The sequence below is a fragment of the Hirundo rustica genome, chromosome 20 (assembly GCF_015227805.2).
Source record: "Hirundo rustica isolate bHirRus1 chromosome 20, bHirRus1.pri.v3, whole genome shotgun sequence".
NCBI lineage: Eukaryota > Metazoa > Chordata > Aves > Passeriformes > Hirundinidae > Hirundo > Hirundo rustica.
The window spans coordinates 5,697,721-5,721,846 of NC_053469.1; the positions used below are offsets into that span (position 1 = coordinate 5,697,721).

The 24,126-nt window shown below is 46.8% G+C and overlaps 2 protein-coding genes across 5 annotated transcripts in view; one reads left to right on the plus strand and one right to left on the minus strand.

Moving 5' to 3' along the window:
* Nucleotides 1-4,152, plus strand: BBLN (bublin coiled coil protein). The gene is made up of 2 exons (XM_040083660.2): nt 1-128; nt 3,071-4,152. The coding sequence occupies exons 1-2, from the start codon at nt 41-43 to the stop codon at nt 3,262-3,264; spliced, it is 282 nt and encodes a 93-aa protein (XP_039939594.1). The 5' UTR covers nt 1-40; the 3' UTR covers nt 3,265-4,152.
* Nucleotides 4,108-24,126, minus strand: part of CIZ1 (CDKN1A interacting zinc finger protein 1) — a 26,234-nt gene continuing 6,215 nt past the window's right edge. The window contains exons 1-17 of one of the 4 annotated variants that reach the window (XM_040083658.2): nt 23,446-23,556; nt 22,983-23,116; nt 20,982-21,097; nt 18,370-18,536; nt 17,249-17,384; nt 16,322-16,382; nt 13,432-13,511; nt 13,003-13,082; nt 11,883-12,065; nt 11,425-11,555; nt 10,933-11,017; nt 10,233-10,346; nt 9,712-9,891; nt 9,066-9,135; nt 7,856-7,977; nt 5,042-5,249; nt 4,108-4,957 (exon numbers count right to left, since the gene is read on the minus strand). In XM_040083658.2, the coding sequence (XP_039939592.1) occupies nt 4,662-4,957; nt 5,042-5,249; nt 7,856-7,977; nt 9,066-9,135; nt 9,712-9,891; nt 10,233-10,346; nt 10,933-11,017; nt 11,425-11,555; nt 11,883-12,065; nt 13,003-13,082; nt 13,432-13,511; nt 16,322-16,382; nt 17,249-17,384; nt 18,370-18,536; nt 20,982-21,097; nt 22,983-23,089 (2,136 nt within the window). In that variant the 5' untranslated portion in view covers nt 23,090-23,116; nt 23,446-23,556 and the 3' untranslated portion in view covers nt 4,108-4,661. Of the gene's footprint in view, nt 5,250-7,855; nt 7,978-9,065; nt 9,136-9,711; nt 9,892-10,232; nt 10,347-10,932; nt 11,018-11,424; nt 11,556-11,882; nt 12,066-13,002; nt 13,083-13,431; nt 13,512-16,321; nt 16,383-17,248; nt 17,385-18,369; nt 18,537-20,981; nt 21,098-22,982; nt 23,117-23,445; nt 23,557-24,126 lie in introns of those variants that run through there. The other 3 variants (XM_040083659.2, XM_040083656.1, XM_040083657.2) reach the window with 3 other exon arrangements.

A 24,126-nucleotide genomic window follows, 5' to 3' on the forward strand; every position in this document is an offset into this window, starting at 1 on the left:
GCCGTGCGGGCGGCGCCGAGGCGCGGGCGGGCGCGGCGGGATGTCGGGGCCCAACGGAGACCCGCACGTGCTGGGCGGCGGCGCCGGCGACGACGGCGGCGAAGGCGGCGACACCTTCGAGGAGGAAGGTGCGTGGGGGACAGCGGGGCCGCCATCTCGGAGGGGATCCCGTGGCGAAGGACGGCCTGGCTTGGTCCCCTGGGCTGCGGGGGGCGGAGTGCAGGTGTGCCCAGATGTAGCCAGGTGTGCCCAGATGTAGCCAGGTGTGCCCAGATGTTCTGCCGAGGGCGATGCCCGACGCCAGCCCCACGGCAGTGGGGTTGAGGGGCTGCAGGGTTTGAGTCCCACCCAGCCACGGGGCACCGAGCTCCAGCGTGTTACCCAAGGGTGGGGTTTTTTTCTTGTGAAAAAATTATTTTGTGCCTTTGCCGGCGTACGGGGTGCGGATGTCCGGAAAGAGGATGTTCAGGTTTCGAAACCACAGGGCAGATCACGTGGGCAGATCTGGGAGCAGTCATGCATGGAGGAAGAGAATTTAATGCAGGTAGCTTGGCAAATTCCACGTTGGGGCATTTCTGCAGTGCCTGGGTAGGAAGTTTCTGATACTGCCCTGTCCGGTTAGAACCAGCCCGTGGAGAAAGTGAGAAGACAGCAGAGCATTAATGTGAATGTAGAGGTCACTCTTAAAACTGGAATTCTTTTAGCGTAAGCACTTTGTTACTCTTCTGGTGAAAACAGTAGAATTGCGTTCTGCTGTTTTCCAAAACATTCAGTTTCCAGATGTGGAATGGAATAAAATCACACAGGTGATTTTAGGAGTTGTGTCTGGGATCTAGCTGCAATCATTTCTGCTCTGAAACACTCCAGACACATTCACTGCTTTGCGTCATCACAGTGATTTGCATTTCACATTTTTTGAAGAGCTAAGAGACACATTTGATGTGATGAAGAAAGTCACTAAATTGGATCTACATCCTAACTAATTGGGTTGTTCAGCTTGTAATTAACTGGGCTTTGTGTGCAGTAGCTGGTCATAATGGGCTGCAATTATTTCCTGGTCTAATGGAGCTGAGGCTGTGGATCTCTTCCTTCATCTCAAGTAGGAGACCTGATTTTTTGTCAACTATTCTTGTAAGAATGTAGAGGAGTTAATTGCAATTGCCATACTCCTGCTCAGTGTTTCCAATAGGGAAGTGGTTTGTATTTCCACAAAAATCCACCAAGCTTGCAATCAAATAAAAGGTTTTTACAGCTTATTTTTAAATGGTTATTTTTTTTTTTATTTCCCAAAGCTGCACAAATTATATAACCTTCATTTGAGTTTTAGGCACTGAGAAAATTAAGCTTCTGCTATGATTACAGACTTCTTGCCAAGTTGATGAATGCTCCTTGTCAGAAGTAGTTACCATGTCTGCCTGGGATCTGTTCACCAATTCACTGGAATATGGTGCATCAGATTGAAGAGCTGATAATTTGAAAAATACTGATAACTGCCCCCTTTTTGGAAAGCATGTGTTTGTGGGATTGAATTTAAATGCAAGAACATCATCGGTGCTTTCACTTATAGTGCCACCTCTGTGTATACCTGCAAGGCCAAACTTTTATTAATGAGCTCAAATCCAACATTACACAATTCTCCAAAGAATTAAAGGTTGCAACACTCTGAATGGCTCCAAAGTGGTTATAAGAAAAGGATGATAATAATTTTTTCATAATGAAACTTCTTAGCTATTAATAATGCAAATTACTTCAATGTTTAAATATTCAGAGTTCTTTTGAAGCTGCTGGAAATAGCAGTGCCTGGACCTGGTGTGCTGGGGACACCCTGGCAAAGGGGCAGCTGAGAGGGACAGAGCCTTTCTGGGGGATTTCAGCACAGCCTGACCCTCCTAGGGTGCTCAGAGCACATTCTCACCCTCCCTCCTCTCTCCACATCCTTCAGCTCAGCCCAGCATTCCAGGCACACATTCCAGCCCAGGCACACTGGGCTCAGAGGAGCCAGCCCCAGCCCCTGAGGTGTGGGCTCGTCCCACCCACACAGGCATCCTTCCCTGTCCCAAAGGGACAGTCCTCACAAACATCAGCCCACAGGTCACAGCTCCACCTCTGCCCCCCTGCACTCACCCAGCTGTGCAGCTTCAGAAAGGAGCATGGGCCTGGCTCCACCTGGGGTCCCCTGCAGCCCCCCAGGGTCCTGAATAACCTCAGCAGTTTATCTTGTCCGTTTTTTCAATTTGGGTTTTTGTTATTCTTCAGGATTGTGTGAACATGGCTTGGAGCAATCCAAAAGCAAGTGTTGCAGTAGCACAACACTTTTCAGCTGAGTAACAGTGCTAACACAAACCACTGTGAAATGCCATTGTACTGAGGCAAACTGCTGCACTTGAAACAATGCTGTGAATAAGAAACTGTACCTAGAGAACCAACTGCCAGGATCATCTGCAGTGTGTCTAATCTGAAGTACCCAAAGCCTTAACAGAGCATGAAAATCCTGTGGCTGAACTCTGTGCCCAGCACTTACCTTCCTGTGGAAATAATGATGCACCTCTGGGCTCAGCCCCTCCTGCCACAGCTATGATGGCTGCACTGTTACGGCAGCTTGACTCCAGCCAGGCCTGAGTGCAACACATCCCAGCTTGGAAGCCTTATCCAGATAATTCACAGAAAATAAACACTGCAACATGCTGACAAATACCTGTACTATCAGGAAAGATGATTCCAAAGGCAGCTAAAAAGGCTGACTTGTCTTTGGGATTTATTTGGTACTGTTTTAGTCAGCACTCAGCCTGTGTGTGAGATCTCAGGCTGTCAGATGTGCCCACAATGGGTTTGGACTGCCCAGGTACCTTGCCTTAGATCTTGTTACCAGTGTTCCAGCTTCCCATTGGCCTAATTTGATCAGGTAACAGAGCACATGCAGGATTCAGTTGCATTTTACTTCCCTCACCCAGGGGCAAGTAAGGCACAACCAAAATGCTGTGGGCATGTTTTGCCAGAGCTCTCACTGCCTGCTCTGACTGCAGTAACAATGTACTTACATTGTTCAGTCTCTCATTTCCCTTGCTTTTAGAATATGCAGCAATAAACTCCATGCTGGACCAGATCAACTCCTGCTTGGATCACCTGGAGCAGAAGAATGATCACCTACACATCTGCTTGAAGGAACTGCTGGAGTCCAACCGTCAGACCCGGCTGGAGTTCCAGCAGCAGAGCAAGCAGCTGAACACAGGAGCTGATGTGCAGGGATCCCAGCCTCCTGCCTAGAGTCTGACCACACACTCTCAGCTGGTGGTGTTTAGGGGACAGTTACTGGTCACCAATTTAATGTAAAACTTGAATAGCAGAGGTGCCTCGTGTTTGTTACTTGTTCCTTTCTGTGTTTGTATCCTGCCATTCGTCTCCATGTTCTGTTTTCCTTTAGCTGTGAGGCAGGTGCAGAAGCACAAGGGTGGGTGTAGGAGAGCTGGTTCTTTCTGCTCCCCAACATGAGCCTGGCACTCACACTTGGTTAAAGCTGGTTGTGGGAAACCTGAGGCCAGCCAGGCCCTCTTCACAGAGTGGAAAAATTATCTCTGCTCTTTTCCTTAAATCCAAGCAAGGAGTATTATGGCTCTACCCCCTTCCCTGAGAAAGCAGTCAGCAGGGGCTGTCCCAACTCCAGGCTTGGCCCTAAGTGTAACTGATGACAGCCCTGGAGAGGGAGGGCCTAGGCCAGCTGCTGCCTTGAAGCTACAGCTTCTCCTTTAGTCGCATTAACTGTGATGTACAAAATACTGGCACATGGTTCCAGATCACTGGACACTTCCAGTGCATTCCAAACAGATAAGACAAGCTACCAGAGTGATGTTTCTGACCATTGTAACTGGGAGCTGCCCCACTCCTTCAGCTATCATTACAGACCGAGGTGTGGAGAGAGGCAGAGCAGCCTGGTTAGCCCCCACCACAGCATCAGAGAGCAGAGCCCTCCCTGTACATCCTGACAAGGCACGAGAGGTCTGATCTGTACCTTGTGATCTTGTCACTATGTCCTAGAGCCAGCACTTTGGAAGCAAGTCTTACTGTTCTGCTTATGTAGAGTTAAAGGAGTTTTTTTGAAAGTTAAAGAGGTTATTTAAAAGAAATCTGTTTTATTAAAATCAGTTTGAAACAAAATTTGTTCCTGAGAGTCTCCACTATGAGAACAGATTGGATTAAGCCTTGAAGTATTAACAAAGGACCAAGGTGCATGTTCTTGCCTAGCTCAGGACTTGTCCAAGACTGCTTGTCCAACAGTGTGTGTCTGAGAAAGGAAAGTGTTCTGAGGAGCAGAATTCAGCAGTCTCCCAAAAGATAAACATTTTCTCTGTAAAGGAAATGAGAGGAACTACAGAGAATTCTTAAATCTGCATCCATCACTTCATGAAGTTTGTCCCCTGTGGAAATCCCATTACCATCTTCTTTCAGGTTCAGCAATCCAAACCTCAGTCTTTCCACATAACTGCTGTATCCCGACTGTACAAGTAATAAGCAACACTATCCTGTATTAGACACGCTAAAGCCAGGCTTATTTATTCTTAAAATAAAAACAGCAGTAAAGTTGAAGGTTTTGCTCTATTAAAAGACTCAGAAAATAAACATTTCCAGCAAATATCATATGTAAAGGGCTCTCCTTTAAGGCCACTCTATCTGGGTTTGCGCCTGGAGGAGCGTCTGCACCCAGCAGAGGCGAGACCGGCTGTCTCACCTTTGGCGAGGGAGGAAGGCTCTGCTGCTGCCTCCTGGCCTGCGTCTGCTGCCTCGTTCTGTCCTAAGCCTCCTCCGCTCCCTGGATCCTGGTGGTCGTCTGTGCCTGCCCTCTGCCTGGCTGTGTTGGCTTCTTCCTCCCGTCCCAGTGACTCCCCTGTGGTGTGGCTCTCCTCAGAGAACAGGCAGTCAGCACTACTGGCAGTGGACTTGTTCTCTTCCTGCAGACTTTCTTCTACAACCATGATACCACACACATCGTCAGTCACGCTGGCCAGGCTCTTGCCCTCTGGCCTAGAGGTGGCCAGCTCACCCTTACCCTCCAGAGACCTTGAAGTTTGTTCTTGCAGGGCTGACAGCTCTGTGCCCTCCTTATCTATCCCACAATCATCATTCATCTTGCTGGTATGCGCTGTTGTAGCAAGAGGCTGTTTTGGATCATCCAGCAATTGGGAGCTGGAGCCCTGGGAATGCAAAGGAGCCTCGGAGTAGGCAGTTGTGGCACGGTGCCTTGCTGCCTTGTATCTCTGCAAATACAAACAAAGCATCGTGAGAGAGAAGCCCGGCTCAGCTCCTGTCACTGCAGCAAAGCAGCAGCTGGTCCAGGAACACCTGTACAAAAACAGTGGTGAGTGGCAGGGGCACAAGTGATCTCAGCAGCTCCTGGCCTGGCTGCTGAGGCTCTCAGGAGGGAAGGGTCAGCTCCTGTGAGGAAAAGTGATATTAAAAAGTGAAGTCCCACTCGCATTACTTAATGCTGAGCGAGTGCATGGCAGACCTGTGGCTCCTGAGACAGAAATCACCATCTGGCAACTGTTAATCTCAGTCAGACTCAGGACCCTGTAGATGTAACAGTACAAATGACAGCTCCTGCTTCAGCTACTGCCAGGACACATACCCTGGGCGTGTGAGGCTCTGCACAGCCTTCAGCTACTGGTGTGATTTTATGTTTATCAGCCAAAGCAAGGCTTAAGCTGGGAGCTCAGTATTTCTTCTCTTTTGATACAATCTGTGGTCAATGGAACTGTTGACAGGAAGGCTACAATGTCAATTATATCTTGTTACAAGTCACTGCAGTTTTCCACAGAGTAAAGGTAAGCATATCATCACTAAAATGACTCATTTGCACTCACTATCATGATGAACCAGTAGAGGTCTGTAAAGAGATTAAAATGGCTACTACACATGTTCTAGACTGGATTTCTGGAAAACAACTCACTGTAGCTAGCTAACACATAGCAGGAGCCCAGTTCTCAATGACCAGGAACAAACTGAAGTTCACTCTTTCCCACAGCAGTTCCCTTCATAATCAATTCCCTTTCAGCTGCCTGCTGAAACTGAACTGGCACTAGCATTACACCTTGACAATTCAAAGAAACAATTTTGAGCACAAGGGTTTTCACCAGTCTGCAATGTGGAATTACAGCACATCTGACAGGCAGTTTTACATTGTAATTCAGTTTATCACTGCAGGCTTTTTCTTCCTCTGTCCTCAAATTGTGGGATATGAACAATATCATATCACACTGGAATTAGATCAGTCGAGTCTTACTGTACTCAACCCTAAGCAGGTGCAGGCATGCAAATTGGTGTCCAGAGTGATGCTGTAAATTGTCTCAACAGCACACATTCCTCTGTTTTGAAACCCTCTGCTGAGAATACCCCAGTAACTGGCAGTGCTTTAACTCAGACTGTGACAACCCCAAGGCACCCAGGCAGCCAAGAGTAATAATTATCTGCCTGCAGATATGTAAGTCTGGACTCTTCTCATGAACTCCTCAGGTCACTCTGGCATGCATCACAAGAGCATCTGATTTCAGCTCTAAATGGGCCAAAAGAGTGACATAAGTGACTGCTGCTGCAGTTTCACTCTATGCTGATCTAAAACAAGCCAGGAAAACAGCAAGGCAAATCCCTTCATTGCTGAAATGACTAACTGCAGGAGTGGGAGAGGATGGGCAACCATGAAGGAACAGCTGTGGTCTCCTCCCATTCCAAATCCACTGCTCTTAGTGCTGGCAGAATTCTAAAGCACTCCACCCCTTCCTGGAGGCAGTGATGGCCAACTGGGAATAGTTTCTTCTGTCTGAAGACTAGGAAAAACCCAGGAAGTTTTGGGGATTAGGGTTGTATGTATGTTTGGGGTTTTAAAACATTATTTTAAAACGTGGTAGGGAAGCACAGCAGTTTTTGGGAGCAGATTGTGTGTGCAGGCAGAGGACAAATTCGATGTGGGAGCCTCCCTCCTTGCCAAGGACAGGGAATAGTGCTCTCCCATATAGGAGGGCCCAGGCAGTGGTCACGGGGTAGGGCAGAAACAGTGCAAGCCCTGTGTACCCTCCACAAGCACTAATCCAGGCCCCTCACCCCCTGGCAAGTCAACAAGGACAGAACAATGGAGGCAGATTCCAGGCCAGCCCAGTAGGAAAAGCTTTAGATACAAAAGCAGCAAGGGCTTCTTTAGGTGGAGCCAGAAAAGCAAAGGAACAGCATCAGTTTGCAGAGCTTTGTGCTAAGGAGTTTCTAGGAAAGGGTAGCAGACAGAGACAGACAGACAGACACTTCCTCTTGCAGGCTGACCCTGGGAACAAGTGGACTCTCACCAGCTTGTAGATTCTATCACATAAAGAGTCTGTAATGTTAAATTTTCAGATTTCTAAGGTATGATTTTACCAAGCCTCTTCCTGGATGAATCACACACACATTTTTGGCTAAAGGAGCTGTTCTTACACTATCACACCTGGAGATGCGTAGGCACCAGCTTTCTTTACAAGGAACAGCCTCTCTCTCCTGCTCAAACCCACCTTGATCAACCTGTAATCTAACAGAGAAGAGGCTAAATTACAGACTCCACAGGTTCAGCAAACAGCGGACACTCTGAGGAAGATTCCCAGCCAGAAACAGGCAAAAAGATGACAGCAGCAGTAGCTGGGAAGCAGGATTTTACTGTTTTTAGATCTACAAGGGCCGAGGGAGACATAGACAGAGCACATCAGGAGAAAGCTACGGCATAATGGACACCAAGGATGATGGAAATGAGCTGGAGACAAGACAGCTAACGTGGTGGATTCACTGGAGAGACACGCACAGGGGGTAACAAATGCCAGGCCATGCAATCGCCAAAGGGTCTAACCTGAAAGTTCTCAAAATGCATCAGGGACTTGCAGTGTGCGAGCCGGGCAGCGGAGTCGCTATGGTAGAATTTGTGACACAGCCTGCAGAGGTAACCTGCGACGGGGACCAGAAAATCCAGGCCTGCGAAACGGGAGGGGAAGGGAAATCACAGATCACATTGAATGGAACTCAAATTATGAAAACATGTTAAAAGAGAAGGGGGATGGGGGTAAAAAAGGAGAGGTGGGAAGCTTTGCTTCTGTTAATCAGGGATTTGCAAGATGACTTGCTGAATATCTCGTCTTACCATGGAATGGCTGTGGTTGATATTCAGAGAGAAATCTGGCTGCCAGAGCAAAGAAACTACACAGAGCATTAGGGGGGAAAAAGGGAGAAAGGAATACAATGGAAAACTACAGAGAACATGTGATCTAATGTAACGGGATCAAACCAAGCAGAAGACAGCAGGCGCGCAAGAGGAACACGCAGAGAACATTCACAGCATGAATCATTATTCCATCTGCCACACGATAGTGGAAGGTTACAGCGATATGGAAGATTCGTGTAAACAGAGCTCTCCTTGGGCACAAAACAGCCTCTGCAGAGCTGCCCTCCTCAAACACGAGTGGCCATCAGGGGTTTGAAGTCAGTCGCTTACAGGGTGGGGACCAGACACAGCCATCTGGAGGCACCAGTGCCCACCAGGGCAGCAGCACGGCTGAGGAACTGCTCGGTACAGCGTGGGGGTTCTGAAGCGGAGGAAACATGCACAGTTCGGGTCCAGCAGAGAGTCTGATACTGTCAGTGATGCTCAGTATCTCTCTGCAAGCTGCATTTCTGTTGGAAAGCATTCCAATCAATATGCTTTCCGACTTCATCTTTCCAGAGCATCCCTCATTTGCTACCTACTTTCTTCAGTACTCCTGCCCTGCTTGTTCCATGTCCTACCTCAGAAATGTATCTGGCTCTTATCCTTCTTCAAAGCAAAAGGCAGTTGACAAACATCAATCACATCCTTATGTTTCATCACACAGTAATAAAGAACCATCCTGCTCTCAGGAGAGGTTCTTCTCCAGGTAGCACTGACCTGCACCAGTCCAATGCAGATGCTGGAGCACCATGGCACAAGAAGTCATTATAACAGTAGGCAGAGACCATCCTCTCTTACAGATACAGCATGTGGCCAGAGAAGGCTCTGTGGCCCTTTGTGCTTAACTCTGCTTGCTTACCATAGGCTGTGTCAGGACAATACTTCTCACTTCCTTCGTAATCCTCCAAAGACACTTCCTTCAGCCCGGTCTGGAAACCAAAAGAACATTAATGCCTGCTGTATCTATGACAATTGCCAGGCTTTTTCATTTTTCTGGTAACCTTGGGAGCAAAACAGAGGATTCACATACCAGAGACAGAGTTGCACAGCCTCTGGTCAGGGGCAGATGCAAACCCCAATGTGAGTAGACCACTTCATTACAAGGGTTAAAATCACCCCTTGCACTCCAAACCTGAAGAAGCTTAGCCATGTACCTCCCTCTTGGTAACTTCTCTCTTCTGGGAATGTATTTGTCAAGATAAACCTCTACACATTTGCTATCAGACCCAGCTACTCCTGGGCTGTTCAAAGAGACTGTGTCAATACTGCTTTGTGCTCCTCAACGAGGTTAATGTCTGAAGACAGCAGAAGCTGTACAGCACAGCAGAAACTCCTTCATGTAGCCCACACATAGTGCCTGATTCTCTTCTGCGTCACACTGTGCTCTGGAAGAACCCTAGAGTCCCACCCTATTGCTGTACAAGGTTGAACAGGCTCTTGAAAGCCTGAGCTCAACCAGCCAAGACCAAGTAAGTAATAGGATCCCTCAGCAGATTCTCAAATACCTGCTTGGCAGCAGAATCCTCATTCTCCATCAGCACTGCATCGCGGTCTTCCTCCTCACCAGCTCCTCCCTCCTCCTCCTCCTCTTCCTCATCATCATCTTCAAAACAGCCAACAGCATCCACAGTGATCAACTCCTCTGAATCTTCTGGGCTCCCCAACTCCTTCTCTCCTAGCCTAACCTGTTAGGTACAGAAAAGAAAGATCAGATCAACTTGGCACTCACCATTAAACCAAGGAAGGGCCCAGACTCAGCACAGATCGTATGTGATGAGCAGAAGGGACTGCAAGAGGGGCATAAAGCTCTCTTACTTCTAGATACATCCAACACCTTCTCCCTTTTTCACTCAACTTCTTTCAGTGCTAACAACTGAAGTTCAGCAAAAAATGAAAATTAAAACAAGGTTGGAAGACCTGCACATCTTCCTTTCAACCCTGCAGTAGCCAGGGAAGCAGAAAGTTATCCTGCTCTACACTGTAGCTGCTTCCAGACCTGCACAGCTCTCCACCCAGGCAGTATTACCTCTTTGGCTTTCTGTTTGTGCTCAGGGGACTTCATATGCTCCACGAACTTGCGAGGGGTCTTGAAGTGGCGGCTGCAGACAGTGCAGAAAGGACGAAGCGAGCGTTTGGCCAGCTGAGGAAAGAGGGACAATTCCATAAGTCACAAGAGGCACTGCTTTGGAGGAATGCAGATGAATCCTGAAGCAAAGTCTGCCTTGCATCCTGGGAGACCACAAAGAAAATAGTCTTTCTAGCAGAAAGGACTCCCTAACTCTTATCCATCAAAAAGCTGAAAAACATGCAGAGCAAAAATAAGTGTGTCTTAAAATAGGTGTTCTGGCACTTCTCTCCTGAAAGTCAATAAATACACTGGCCTGCCTGAAGTTTAGCTTAAAGAGGTTGCCCACTAATTCCTTCATTCAATTGATTAGGTGAGTATGATAAGCCATATTTCTTAAGAAAAGTCAAGAATTACACACCAGAGGTGTCTCCTCAGGCCATACTGACACATCATGACAACTGGAAGCTCCAACAATGCCAGAGGCAGGAGGTAGCACTGCAGTGCCCTGAGGGAGGGAGTTACTGGCAGAACTTTATGTACATCCCTCCACTTCAGTCATTTTGCCTTTGGTGCTTGGGGAGAAGGAGATGCTACACACTTCCACTTAATTCCTAGACAAAAGGTCAGTGCAAAATGAAGTCCATGCTATGGCTGTTACCTTGTGTTCCTGGGTCCTGCGATGTTTGATGAGGTCCCCTGTGAAATGCACCTGACACGTGTTACACCACCGCTGCTGGGTCTCTCTGAAGTGACAACAGAGAGAGCTGTAAGTCACTCCTTTTTTATTCTCCATGGAATACTGCAGTTAGCAGTCAGTCCCTGGCATTGTTTTCTTCACAATTCCTATCTTTACAGGCTTGGATTTATCCTCTCTCCTCACACACTTATAGGTCACTTTAGCTTGTGCTGACAGAAATGCACCAAATAAAACAGGTCTCCTACTTAATCAACTGTATTAAAAACTACACAGGCCAAAGTCAACTCTGGTATCCTTCAGCAAGAAAGTTGTCTGAAGGAGATTAAGGCCCTTGAAACCAGAGGGTGTTTGTACCTTACCTAAAACTGAGAGGCACCCTGGTGCAGTGTAAAATTTTAGAACCCATGTAGGACCACATTCAGATTGAATTTTCTGCTGCAGACCAACACTTACCCATCTTTTCCTGCTAGCACCTTCTGCTGTTTAACCATGGGCAGCAGTGAAACAAAACAAACATTGCTCATGTGCTGAATCTCCCCAAGTCGCTGCTGGTGCTGAATTCCAGCCATGTGGGATTGAAAATTCTGAAAGAGGAGTTAGGAGAAAAATGCTTTTAAATGTATCCAAAACATAGAAAATAATAGGTATGAGCTATGCTTTCCTTTCTTTTGACTGCTGTTTAACAAGGAAATATAAAAGCTTAAGAGCGTGGCTGCCTGTGGATCCACCCACATTCTCTCTCTAGCAGGTTGCTTGCCAGCCCTCAGGAGAGGTTTATTATCTCTGCATACTTGTCATCATTTCTTATGTTCCTTGTTCCTTAAGCATGAGCCCTTGCTAAGAAGTCCCCTTGACAGCCAGCCATCTAATTCCCATCTCTTGACCACCTGGATCTACCTGTGCATTTTTACCTGCTGACTGCAGCAATTGGTCTTGCAGATGTAACAGTAGAATTTAAGGACTGATTCTGGGTTGGGATCAGCTGTGCCCACGTCACAGGCCCAGTGTCCTGGTTTCAGAGCTGTTGTACTGATAGCTCTGCTCTCACTGCTCTGCTGAATGGTCACTTTCAGTGAACCTCCAGAGCTCAACACCTGCCAAAAGAAGGAATCAACATTAAGTTCAGTCCCTCAGTGGAAGACTCTAAAAATTACACCTGTTTTTTGTATGTCACCTAAGCTCCTTACCCTTTAGGAAAACGCACTTATGCTTGAACCCACAGGAGGCTGATCAGAAGGACTCTCATACACACTCCTCCCAAAGCTGCTAAATCAGCAAGCCCTGTGTCATGGCACCAGCCCTATTAGCCTAGGTGGTTGTTTCTGCAGCCTCTGCAGCCACTGTATGATCCAGTCTCTGGGGATTGGAGCCACAAACAATTGTTGCTAAGGGACACAATCAACTCATGTTTCTCCACAGCAAAACTAAAGCCTACTCAGCACACCACCTGATGGAGTCAGGAACTCAGACATGGGCAGGATCATACATTTGATCACATCAATAAATATCTCCAATTATGGAAGACTGTCAAGTCTGATTCACACCTGAGGTTAAATCTTTGCTCACAGCTTTACACAGGTCCTGATTTAACATCCAGCATGAGGGCCACATATTTCATGCAAAAGACTCTCAGGTTGCATCTTTTAACACCATCTGAATCTTTTTACACTTGCTCTTTAGCAATATGAAAGATGTATTTAGCTATGGCCCTCCATACATAGAGTTATAAGTAACCCTTTCAATGCAGTTTTCCATCTTTCCAGCTGAATACAAATATCTTAATGAATGCCCCATCCCTAGGCAGCAGTAGGTAAGGAACAGGCCAGCAGAGGTACAAAAGCAGCAAGTCAGAGCAGACTGCGCACTAATTGCAGATATATTATGCCTTATTGCCAGGGACAACAGCTTCCAGCAGGAGACAGAGCTCCAGACGTGGGTGCCAGCTGGTTCCCAGTGGCAACGGGCTTCTCCAGGATGGAGGGGGAGGTTGTATGTTCTGCACCACCCCTGCATGGAGCGGTGTCTGCTCACCTCAGGAGCCTTCAGTTCCTCAGAGAATTTCCTCTCTCTGGAGAGATCTTCGGCTGTGTACTCCTTGGCATTGTCTGTACCTAAGAAGGGAGAGTCCTTTTAGCAGCCTTAAATCAAAACAGCAATGACAGGAAAAACAAAGCAGCAGGTGAGTGAAGTCAGGAAGCTTTCCTCACAGCACTGTTGGCCATAAGCCAGTTCACAATCCTTTCTCCTTATCCTTAATGAAGACAGAAACATCCAATCATTTGCCTTTGCCAGGTAACAGATTTTAGGGGACAAAGTTTGGATTCGGTTCCTAGATTTTATCCTCCTTTCCCCATCCTATATGACTTGGGGAAGAATGTTTCTGTAGACCCATGGGACTTACAGGTGCAGTTCCAGCAAGGAGTGTCCTAGAAGCTCAAATCACAGGGTTCAGCAACTCACCATCAGCTTGGACATGGGTGCACGAGACTCCTGCTTTCTTGCTGTCTGTGGCATCCTCTAATGCAGGCTCCCCAGTCACACTTCAAGGGATATCAAGAAAAGTATCTTAATTGCCAAGTTACAGACAGGAGTTTTGAAAGGTACACAAAGGCACAGGCTGGGGTTTAACCTACCACACTCTCCACTAAACTCCCAAATCAATAAGCTACTGCAAGTGGTATTTCAAGCAAGAATTTGGCAGAAATAAATAAAAATATAATGTAGAGTGGGTGTTCTAGAATGGATTCAGAAGCCAAATAATCTGGACAAGAAGCTTACAACTGTTTTTTTGGTTAGCTGCCCTCTCCTGCAAAAAGCCTGAAGGGAATTAACTTCATACAAGAAATATTCTTAACAAGAGCTCTGAGAGCTCTCTCCTGTTGTGACTGGTGATCTGTATGGAAATTGCATCACCTGGACAGTGTTCCTGGATGCTCTGTGCATGAGAGAAGAGACCTGTCAGAACTGAAGGAGTTCTCCCTGCGTTTACAGGGATTTCACCATATCTGCCTGTTCTATTCATACCAGTCATGTTTCATTTCAGCGTGCCTACAGCTCTGCTTGTGGGGGAAGTGAAACTCTACAAAATGCAAATCAAAAGGGCCTTACTTTGTTTTATTTGGTACTGGTGATCTGCTAAGGAGAAAAGCGCTCCTGAGGGGACTATTGAGAATAAATGTCTGACTTCCAGAGGGCACAAAGTGTTCTCTGCAGTCTCTTTCTCCATCCCCCATTTTTCTGTCAGGACTAACTTTCCACCATGACTTGACTGTCTGCTCTGAGGGCGGCTCAAATTCCCACCTGCTGGTGCCCTTCTGCCAAGAGGGAGCAGCACCTTCTGCACAAGCAGGACAGCCGATAGCGCAGGTACCGCGTCCCGTTAGCCGAACACACGCGCACCGCATAATTTATCAGACTGATAAGTGATAATGGAACTGGGTTACACGGCTATAAATATGCAGCAGGGTTTGGGCACTGCAAACACGAATTAAACAAGAGTGACTGGCATTAACATTATTTGTCAGGTGCTGCCAGCAGGCTCAATGCTGACAGTACCACACACAGATGGTGCCAGCACTCAGGGCGAGGGTTTGCAGCCTGAACTGCAAACCCAAGGAGCGATCTAAGGGAGCAAAAGCCACCACGAGAATGATTTAAAGAGAAAATGGTATTCTATGGATACTTGTCATGCCATGCTAGAAGTGGGTGTTCAAGGAGGATTTGAAGATGATGAGTGCTTTCTGCACTGCAATGAGGATGTTGTTCCAGGTGTACAGATGGTACATAGGAGCAAAGGCAGAAGTGGGAAAAACCTGAAATGAAGAAGGAGGCTGGTATTCCTGGCTAAAGGGAAATGGAAAAACGAAGCATGAAATACAAGTTTATGACATCAATGGGGGAATGCCCTTGTAATCTGTGAAGGGCAGTATGAGAACAGAAAACTACTTTTCTCACAGATCCATCATCTGTTCATTGGAAGATAGTAGAAACACTTAAAAAAAAAAAAAAAAAAAAAAAAAGCTAAGGAAAAAGGAAAAATCTATTCTAGGTAAATACCAGCCATAACATATGCATCAAATCTGGCAGTCCCTAACTGCAGCTTGGGAAAGAATTTTCCTAATAGCTGGCTTGCTGCAGTGAGAGCTGTCATTCCTCAGATTTGACTCTTGTTTTCAGTGCATGTAACAGGACTTTGATTAATACCCTGCTAAATATTAATGTAATTAAAATTAAATTAGCTTTGGCAAACAGATTAACAAAGCATACACTCAAATGTATTCGACCTAGCTTTAATTGAATTTATTCACTTCCTTGCTAATCAGAATCCATAACTCACGATGGTCCCTGAGCACACAATATTTATCACTCTCTAATGTTTTACTTTGATGTTCAGATATTACCTTGATCATGTAATCCTGGAATATACCCCCTAAAGCTATCCATTAATCTGTAATCTGCAGATGGGAAAGAGCAAGGTGAGGAAACTTATCCAAGAGCAGGAGGCGAATGCCTAACACGGAAGGTAAGAGGACCCAGGAGTCCTGACTCATCGTCGTTAACATATGCTGGAGAATTCTCAAGTCAGTGCCTACAGAAATCTGTATTCACTCCCTCCTCTTCTCCCTCCACACCAGCCAAGGGTGACAGTTCTGGGAGAGGAGCAGCCCGGTGCAGATGGCACCGGGAACTCCGCGAGGTGCCTTCCCACTAGATGGCAATGCAGCCCTGGCTGTCCCTGCCGCACCCTCGGCAGGCCGGGAGAGCCGGGATGGGCCTGCCAAGGCCAGCCTGCCGCGCATCCCTGGGGGATAATAGGATTGCCTTTGTCTATTTTTACCCAACAGACAGGGATACTGGCAAGGCAACCTTTGCAGAAAGGATACAGAACTCAACGCTCATGGATACTAGGGAGCATTGATTCCCCTTCCTTTATCATTCCTCAAACTACCCTCTTGTATGCCTACTGTAACCTAACATATTCCAAGGCTTCCCTTTCTGCTCATTTCACTTTATGGACATTTAGGGAAGAAACTTGGAGAAATATACCAGAACAGAAAAGAACCTCTATGCTTCTTACAAGATACGAGCAAACTCAGCTTTGTTGCACATTTAGGTGTGCTGCATCTCTCATTTTTCATTCTCATAATTGGATCACCCCTTGCAGAGACCCCACAACACTCAGTATCTCATCAAGCACCACGAGATTTTCTGAACTGTTTATAAGCATCTGAAATACTTCTTACATGCTAGACATCAGAACAATAGAGTATATAGCCCTAATTATCAAAAATTAAAATTAGACAATAATTTTAAACTCAGTAACTATCTCAATATCCCATTCAATGAATACCTCTTCAGTCTTTTTGCTGGAGGCTCAGTGTTCAACACAGACTCGGTTGGAGTTCTTGGCTCTGGAGGAACACAGAAGGAGATTTCCTTAGCAAAACAGACCATGCCACCTTAAGCATGTTCCATATCTGAATGGCAAATGCCAATGAGGCTCTGTTAGAGTAAATAATACTAAATACCTGCTTATTCTGAATTTATGAGCTGCTTTGACAAGGTTAGATAATGACCTCAAATATTTGAGTTTTATTGCTATGTCACTGTAAGAGGTATTGGTCAAAAAAAGAAATCTGTGTTCATATCTACTAAGCGGGTCTCAGTCCTGTACCTAAGTGAAAAGAGCCGTGATCATGGGAACATTAACATAAACCAAGGTGGCACATCTACCTGACACCAACCAGTTAATAAGACAGCTTTCACTGCTGCATATTCCCTGGTCACAACCTCATCAAAGCCTGCAGTTTTAAATCACACACTCTTCAGTCAGAAATGACATTCCCCCCTCTGTGTTGTATCTGACATTAAGATATTCAGTGCCCAGCAGTTTCTGTTTTGACAACTGGGGCACCAGGACTTTCAACTCATCTTTTCCTTAGCATGCTGATTGTAACTGGTTCTGCTTGATGTGTTTGGCTGCATGAGATGTTGACTTCAGCATGGGTAAGGCAGTGTGGAAGCTTTAATTTCAGACCAGTTTTCTTTTTTCCCCCATCTTAAACAGAACTCAGTGTCAAAGGGACTTCTGAGAGGCTTCTATGCAAGAGAAATGGAGCAGGCTCATAAAAAAAAATCAAAAATATTCAGGTAAAAGTGGTACATGAAGCATATAGCAGAAGGCTATCACAAGCAGTTTAAGTATTTACAATTAGACAGAAACCTAGCTCATTAAGCCTAAAATCATCTCCAGTTTTTGCTGCAGGCTCCCCCTTACCTGTGGATGGTGAGGAATTGTTCTGCTCTGACCCTGCTTGCATTCCCTCTGGAATTTCCATTTTCTCATCACCTTGTGTCTGAGATGAAGAACCAGGATCTAGTTCCCTCTTCCTGTCAGGAACCCTCTGGAAGTCCTGCAATGGGCAGAGAGTCACTGCCAGCTCTTAGTCCTTAACACACACTGCCTAAAGCACCAGAGTTTCACTGTGGGGCAGGAACAGGGATTCCAGCACGTGATAATGGAAAGGAATAGATGGTTTACAGTGGACTGCCCCACCTAAGGCAAGTTTACATGGTCCAAGAGAGCAAGGCATTTCAGTTCCACAGGCAGCCAGGACATGTCCCCAGTGCTTTAAGCAGCAGCTGCAGGAAATCCAGCTGCTTGCAGAGGGTAGGGTCATGCTAGAGGAACCCTGGCAAGAGGTGCATGGGCAGAGAAAAGGATAATCCAAAATAATCCCCCTTCTCTTGACTCTGGAGGACAGTCCAAGAGTGCGAGTTTACCTGATCCACTACATCTTTTTGACAGGATGGGATGAAAAAATGCCAAAGCTAATCTAAGAGGAGGCAACAAGCAGTCAACCCAAGAAGCATTTCCAGGATACAAAAGAGGTCTTAATGATGGAAAGTGAGAAAGGTTTCTACAAAACAAGAATTGTAGATTTTACAAAATCCACAAGGACAAATATGAGTTTGATATTAATATGTGGGAAAACTGCCAAAGAGGCAGAGCGTCCATAGTAGGAGCAAGTTGTTTGGGAACAACAAACTGCTTTGGAACAGCAAAGCATTTAGCCAGGATTTCTTCTGTTGTAATTACTTTTAAGCTGATACTTCTAAAGGCTCCTTTCATATCCTAGGTTTAAACAGTTCTATCGTGGGGAATTCTCTCTCTTGGGCAAGTAGTGACCAGAAACCTTTGCATCATAAATGTAAATATGGACCACAAAAGCCTTTGGGATGGAATGACTTCTGCATTTCTATGTCAGCAGCATGGCACGAAACATTCTTTTCTTTGTAAGGCTCTCTCCCCTCTTTGTATTCCACCTACCATACAGTCAACAGCTGCAAGTGTAAAAGAGCACAAAGCTGCCCAGCAGTGGGAAACCACAATCCCACCTTGCGGAAAGTCCGGTTCTGCCGCTGGAATGGGAGGCTGGGGAAGCCCAGCCGAGTTGGCTTTAAGGAGACCCCAACAGGTGGTGGTCCCAGGAGGGAATGTCTTGTAGCCTGAGGGAAGAACTGCTGCAGTGCTGGCGCTGTCATGTTAAATCCACGCAGGTTTCCTATAAATGCAAACACAGCAATTCACCACCCTGTGCTGTGCAAAGAAGAAAGAAAATCTTCCACCTGAACAAGCAGCAGGTAGAGGGGAAGGGCTCCTCTACACATGACCCTTTACTGGGTACTGTGTAGGTGCTCCGCCCTCTTCAGCACACAGAATGATCTGATGTGATAGCATCCATTACTATGGATCAGGCTATTTAATTATAATTGTCACTCCAGGCAAAGATCATTAGAGCAATTATTTGATCTGAGCACATTAGCGCTCGTGTTTGCAACAAATGAGGTCTCGTTTTACAAAAACTCTCTGTAAAAAAAGGAAAATTCTCCCCACATTTGTGCAGCTGACTGCCCAAACCATAGCATGGAGCTCTTTAACACAAGCCAGTAGCAGCATTTCATTTAAAACAACACCAAGGTTTTTTTAAAAATCCTACAGTCCTCTCTGCCACCTGGTTGTCATGCAAGCTCAACGTGTCAACCTCAACTCTGACACTTGAGACTCTGCCATTTCCAATTATAATGCTCTGCTTTCTGAACAGTTCAGCATCCACAGACTATTAATCAAGTCTCAACAATTTCTTCTGAAGACAGTCCTTGTCACCCCATTTCAGGGGGGAAGGAATGGAGGGGCCCAGGTGCTTCAGCTATACTCTCAGAAACCATCCATCATTCAGGGAACCTGGATTTAAATTGCCATTTTTCCTCCCTCACTTGAATTAGTGCATATTTCAGCCTTTTAGCCGCTGTCAAAACAGGGCAGCAAAGTTTGGAAACAGGCACCCAACATCTGAAAAACCAATCTGCAGTGTTAAAAGCCTGCAACACAATAGGAAATACCCCCTATATTTGTTTTCAAAAGCAATCTAATCTATTATTACTTCCCATATATAATCCCTTACTGTAAAAGGGCACAGCTATGTTAAAAAAAAAAAAAAAAATCTAACACAATAAATCATCTTGTGCTCTTAGTTTGATACCTTTAAAGAGCCACACATCTGTTTCAATTTGAAGTATTTATCTTTTCCTATTCCCACTGCTGAAGCCACACACGGCCAGTGAATTATTTATGCTGATGCTTCCCAGGGATAGAAGTGGCACAGCATCAGATATTCTTACATGTAACCCAAACCTGAATGACCAAAAAATTCATATCATTAAAAAGGGCCACATTGGATATTGGCAACCATATTCCATGTTACCTATGGTTCCCTGAGGCAGGTTATTGAGAGAAGTCACAACTCCATGGAGAAGTGAAGAGGAGCAACACTAAGACAAAGTGCATGTAAAGTGCTCATTAACATAACTTATCCTGCTCTATCTAATTAGCTCCAGGTCCTTGGCACACTATTTAAATACAACTTCTCAATAAAAGATTCAGGGAAAAACGTCAGCTGACTGCAAATGTATCTGGAAGGAGCATGGCTGACTGAAGGCTGGAGTCACAATTTTTCCTAACAACTTCTATGTACACCCATCTTCAGAGCATGGCTTGTCCCTTCTCACTGTCACTTTCCCTTCAACCTGAGAGAGATCTGTGGAGAGCCACTGGAGTCACTAGAGAGCCCTCTCGTTAAATGGGCAAGAGAGAACAAAAGGAGAGTTAACGACATGCAGAATAAATCTTTTGTCTTCACATCTGGGCATGATTCACAGGCAAGGTAGAAATTGCAGGCATTAATCTAGACTAGGCACTTGAAAACTATCCCAGGTACTGATCTGCTGTGTTGAAAAGAACTGTCAGGTTAAGACACGAGCAAAAAATAAAAACATCCCTTATTCCTATTATCTTTACATTAGTAATGCTATTATTAAGGTAGCTTCATAAATTTGTTTTGAAAACACAAAAAGGATAGGAAAATCCTTTGGAAACACAGTAATGGAAAGACAGAGATATTACCTACCAGAGAAATTACAGTCATTTTAGGGAATCAAAATTTCACAATACAATTGACACTCAAACCATCTTCTACCTCAGTATACTGTATTTGTACTGCACTAAGTTTGGACAAAGACAAATATCTACTGCAAACAAGGTTAGTGTGTAAGTAACAGATAATTAAATAAATGGCTTTAACCTTGTAACCAAGAAAGACAAACAAATAATCCAAATTTCAGTATTTTATCTAAATATATTGATGAAAAAACATTTCCTCCGTCAAGCCTAAAAGGGAATGCATGGATTTAGTATCTAACCTGATACCTCCCAGTGCTATTCCCAGTTGTGAACAGTTGAGCACACGTGACTTTGAACAACTGAAGAACCTCTGTTCTGAGGACTGCAGACCAATTTAAAGAGAAGAGGGAAAAAAAAAAAGAAGACAACAAACAGAACTGCCAAGTACAAGCACTGCACTGGTTCAGCAGGAAATAGCCATGGTATGGTTTCAGTCCAAGAGGATGATTAAATAACTCCAGTAAGTAAGCGTTTCCCATAACGACAGTACCTTGCATCTGCTGCATGAGTAAGGCCCGCTGAAGCATAGGATTGGCATTGAGCAGCGACGGCTGATTTGTTGCCCGTAAGCTCAGCATCTGTTGCTGCTGCGGTGGCGGCAAACCCCTGGAAAAGAGGCATCAATCATGAGAACCCGATAAAAACTGCACCCTTCCATTCCAGGCACCTAGCAAGCATAAAACAGGGGAGCAAACGGCTGAAATGGTGATATACGTGCATGAAAAGGCATCATGCACTGCCACTGTATCCTCTTTCCCCCACTCTCCTGGAATTTCCAAAGCTGACAGATTGTCTATCAAAGAATTTGAGGTCAGAGACAACTCCTTAGCACCAAGCCCACACAGAACCTCCCAAGCAGCATAAAAAAAGCCCAGGAGCTGACTGCGGTTCTACAGAATTATGCAGCATCCGTCAGGAGAAATGAGTGATCTAGATCAGCAGCTACATTTAACACGACAACAAAAAAGTTCTAAAAAACAGGGAGTTTTCGCAGTAGCTTAGAGCTCATTTTCCCAAAATCAACACCTCCCACACAGAGCCAGACAGGTCAGAACTGTCAATGGTGCCCCCTAACTGCAAGAACCAGATGGAAAAATAAACCACGGCCTTCGTATTTGAAACACGAGGAGGAAGAAGCAGCAGAGAACTCTCCAGTTTTAAGGAGGGTGGAGCAGATGTGAGAGAAAAGTCTGAGGAAACTGGCAGGCACTTCTTCAGGCGATTGCAAGGTCAGGCCCACCTCTATGCATGCTGCTGACACAGCTAAATCTGTCAGAGCTGAAGAGAGGTACAAACATGGATCGAAATATCCACCCCGACAAAAAACCCCAAACCCTTTAACAGAATTCACAGCAGCTCATCTTCGCATTTGCTGCTCTAGATTGTTCCAGTCTCTGAGCCGAGATATTTATACCACAAAAATCATACTTTTAAAGGTGTAAGATGCAGCCGTGCTATCTAGCAGTCAGCCCCTTACTGGCATTTTAAGTACAGCTTTTTTATAGTGTAAAACATATAAAAATGGTAAAAATATTTGCAGGTTCATATTTCTAGTAAAACAGAAAATTTCCCACGCTTACCTCAGACACAAATGCCTTATAAGGATAAAGTAATACAATAATTCTTTAAATAACAAATTAACTTTTTTCCTAAATTCACATCTCATTGTTTTGAATTTGCAAAGAATAAGGTTTAAAAGATAACAGTAACTGCAAATAAATGCATCATTTTGGAGAATTTGCGTTGCTTCTACAAATCTCAGCTCATCGGGGACAACTGATCCTATCCAAATTGTTTTACATCTTGCATTTTTTAGGAAAACCGTGGTTATTTTCTGGCAAATGTCCTTTCTCCTTTCACAAACAAAACATGATTTTCTCCATCCCCTCCCTGCCACACCGTGCTCAGCCACAGCCTAAGCGCCGGTGCCACTGCAGAAATAAGTTCAATCATCGCACCCAGACCAGGAGACCCAGGCAGAGAAAGCAAATAAATAGGCAGTTTAGGTTCCACAATAAAACAATAAAGTGCTCGTGTCTGCTGAGGGTGGCTCTGCTGTGTTTCTGCAGGAGAAGGCGTTTTCCCTGAGCTCCGGCTGCCTTGCCCGCCCTGAGGGGCGACGCTCGGCTCGGAGCATCCACCCACCCACCGCTCCTACACGGGCTGCCCGGGGCACCCACGGGCTCTCGGGGACTGCAGCCCCGGGCGGCGGACAGCGATCCCCGGAGCGCTGAGGGGACACGGCAAGACCCCACAGGGGCCGCCGCCCTCCCTTCCACACCCCCGGGCCCCTCGGTGCCTCCGGGCTCTGCCTCGATGGAGGCCCGCGCCCCCCAACCCTCGCTGGCCTCCCTTTGTCGCCTTCCCCACCAGGGGAGGGCAGCCCCGCACCAGCCCCGCCGCGGCGAGGAGGGACGGAGCGCAGGGAGGCGGAGGAGAGCGGTCCCCCGGGACAGGCCGCGGATCCCCGGCCTCGCGTAGCGGCGCTTACCGGCCTCCCTGCTGCGCCGGAGGGTGGTGATGGTGCTGCTGCTGCTGCTGCTGGAGGAGGTGCTGGAGCTGCAGCAGCTGCTGCTGGAACTGCTGCTGGTTGAACATGTCTGGGGAGCCCCGAGCGAGGCGAGCCTGAGACAAAATACGGGAGGGCGAGGGAGGCACCGGCTGCGGGGCTGGCGCGTATCAGCCCAGCAGCCATTGAGCAGAGGAGCCGCCGCCGCTGCCGCTACCGCCCATTCATTCACTGAGCCGATCCCCCCCTGCTGCCTCCTCCTTCCCCCCGGGGTCATCGCAAGCGGCAGCCTGTGGAAGAGGTTTCCAAACCCCACCTCCCAAAACCCGCTCCCACCCTCCCCTGCCCGCGGCGCCCGCAGCCCGTCCCGCTCCCCGCGGCGGAGCCGCGCCGGGACCCGCAGCCGCTTCCCGTCCCTTCGCCTCTTCACCTCGCCGACACTCACGGCGCAGCCCGCGGCGATCACCGCTCCCCGCCCGCCGCCTCCATCTTCCCGCCGGGGACAACAAGCACCTGCCCGGCCCCGCTTCCCGGCCCAGCCCAGGCGGGAGGCAGCTCCTTGGGCAGGGCTGCAGGACACGGCCGCCCCCGCGGGGCTGGGGATCACCCCCAGAGCCTCCTCTCAGGTCGCCCCAATCCGCAGCACCTCCATCCCTCATTCCCCACGCAGAGGCGGCATTGAGGTCCCCTGTCCCTCGAGAGGGCTGGGAGGGAATGGACACCATCTGCCCAGGGCTGGGCAGGGAATGGAATAAACTGCTGCACAGGAGGAGCAGATGGCATCCAACAGCGTGGGCTTTCTGCTCTTTGTTTTTGGTTTTGGTTTTTTTTTATAGTCCAGGGGAATCTTTGGTAACCATCTCACCGAGAAGATGGAAAAAAACCAAAGAAGCCTCTGGCCATTTGCTGTGGTCACATCTTGGCAAGCCTATTATGAGAACCTGGAAGAAAACAAACAGTGACTTTTGCAATATTGCTCTGTGCTGTAGACTGAGATGATTTCTCTAGCAGGTCCGTCCCCCCCCTCGCCCTTTTTTTCTTCTTTTTTTTGGGAGGGGGGGTTTGGCAGGGGGTGGGTTTGCAGCAAAATCTTTCCTGCAGGGCCTGTTTTCCACAGCAAAATTAT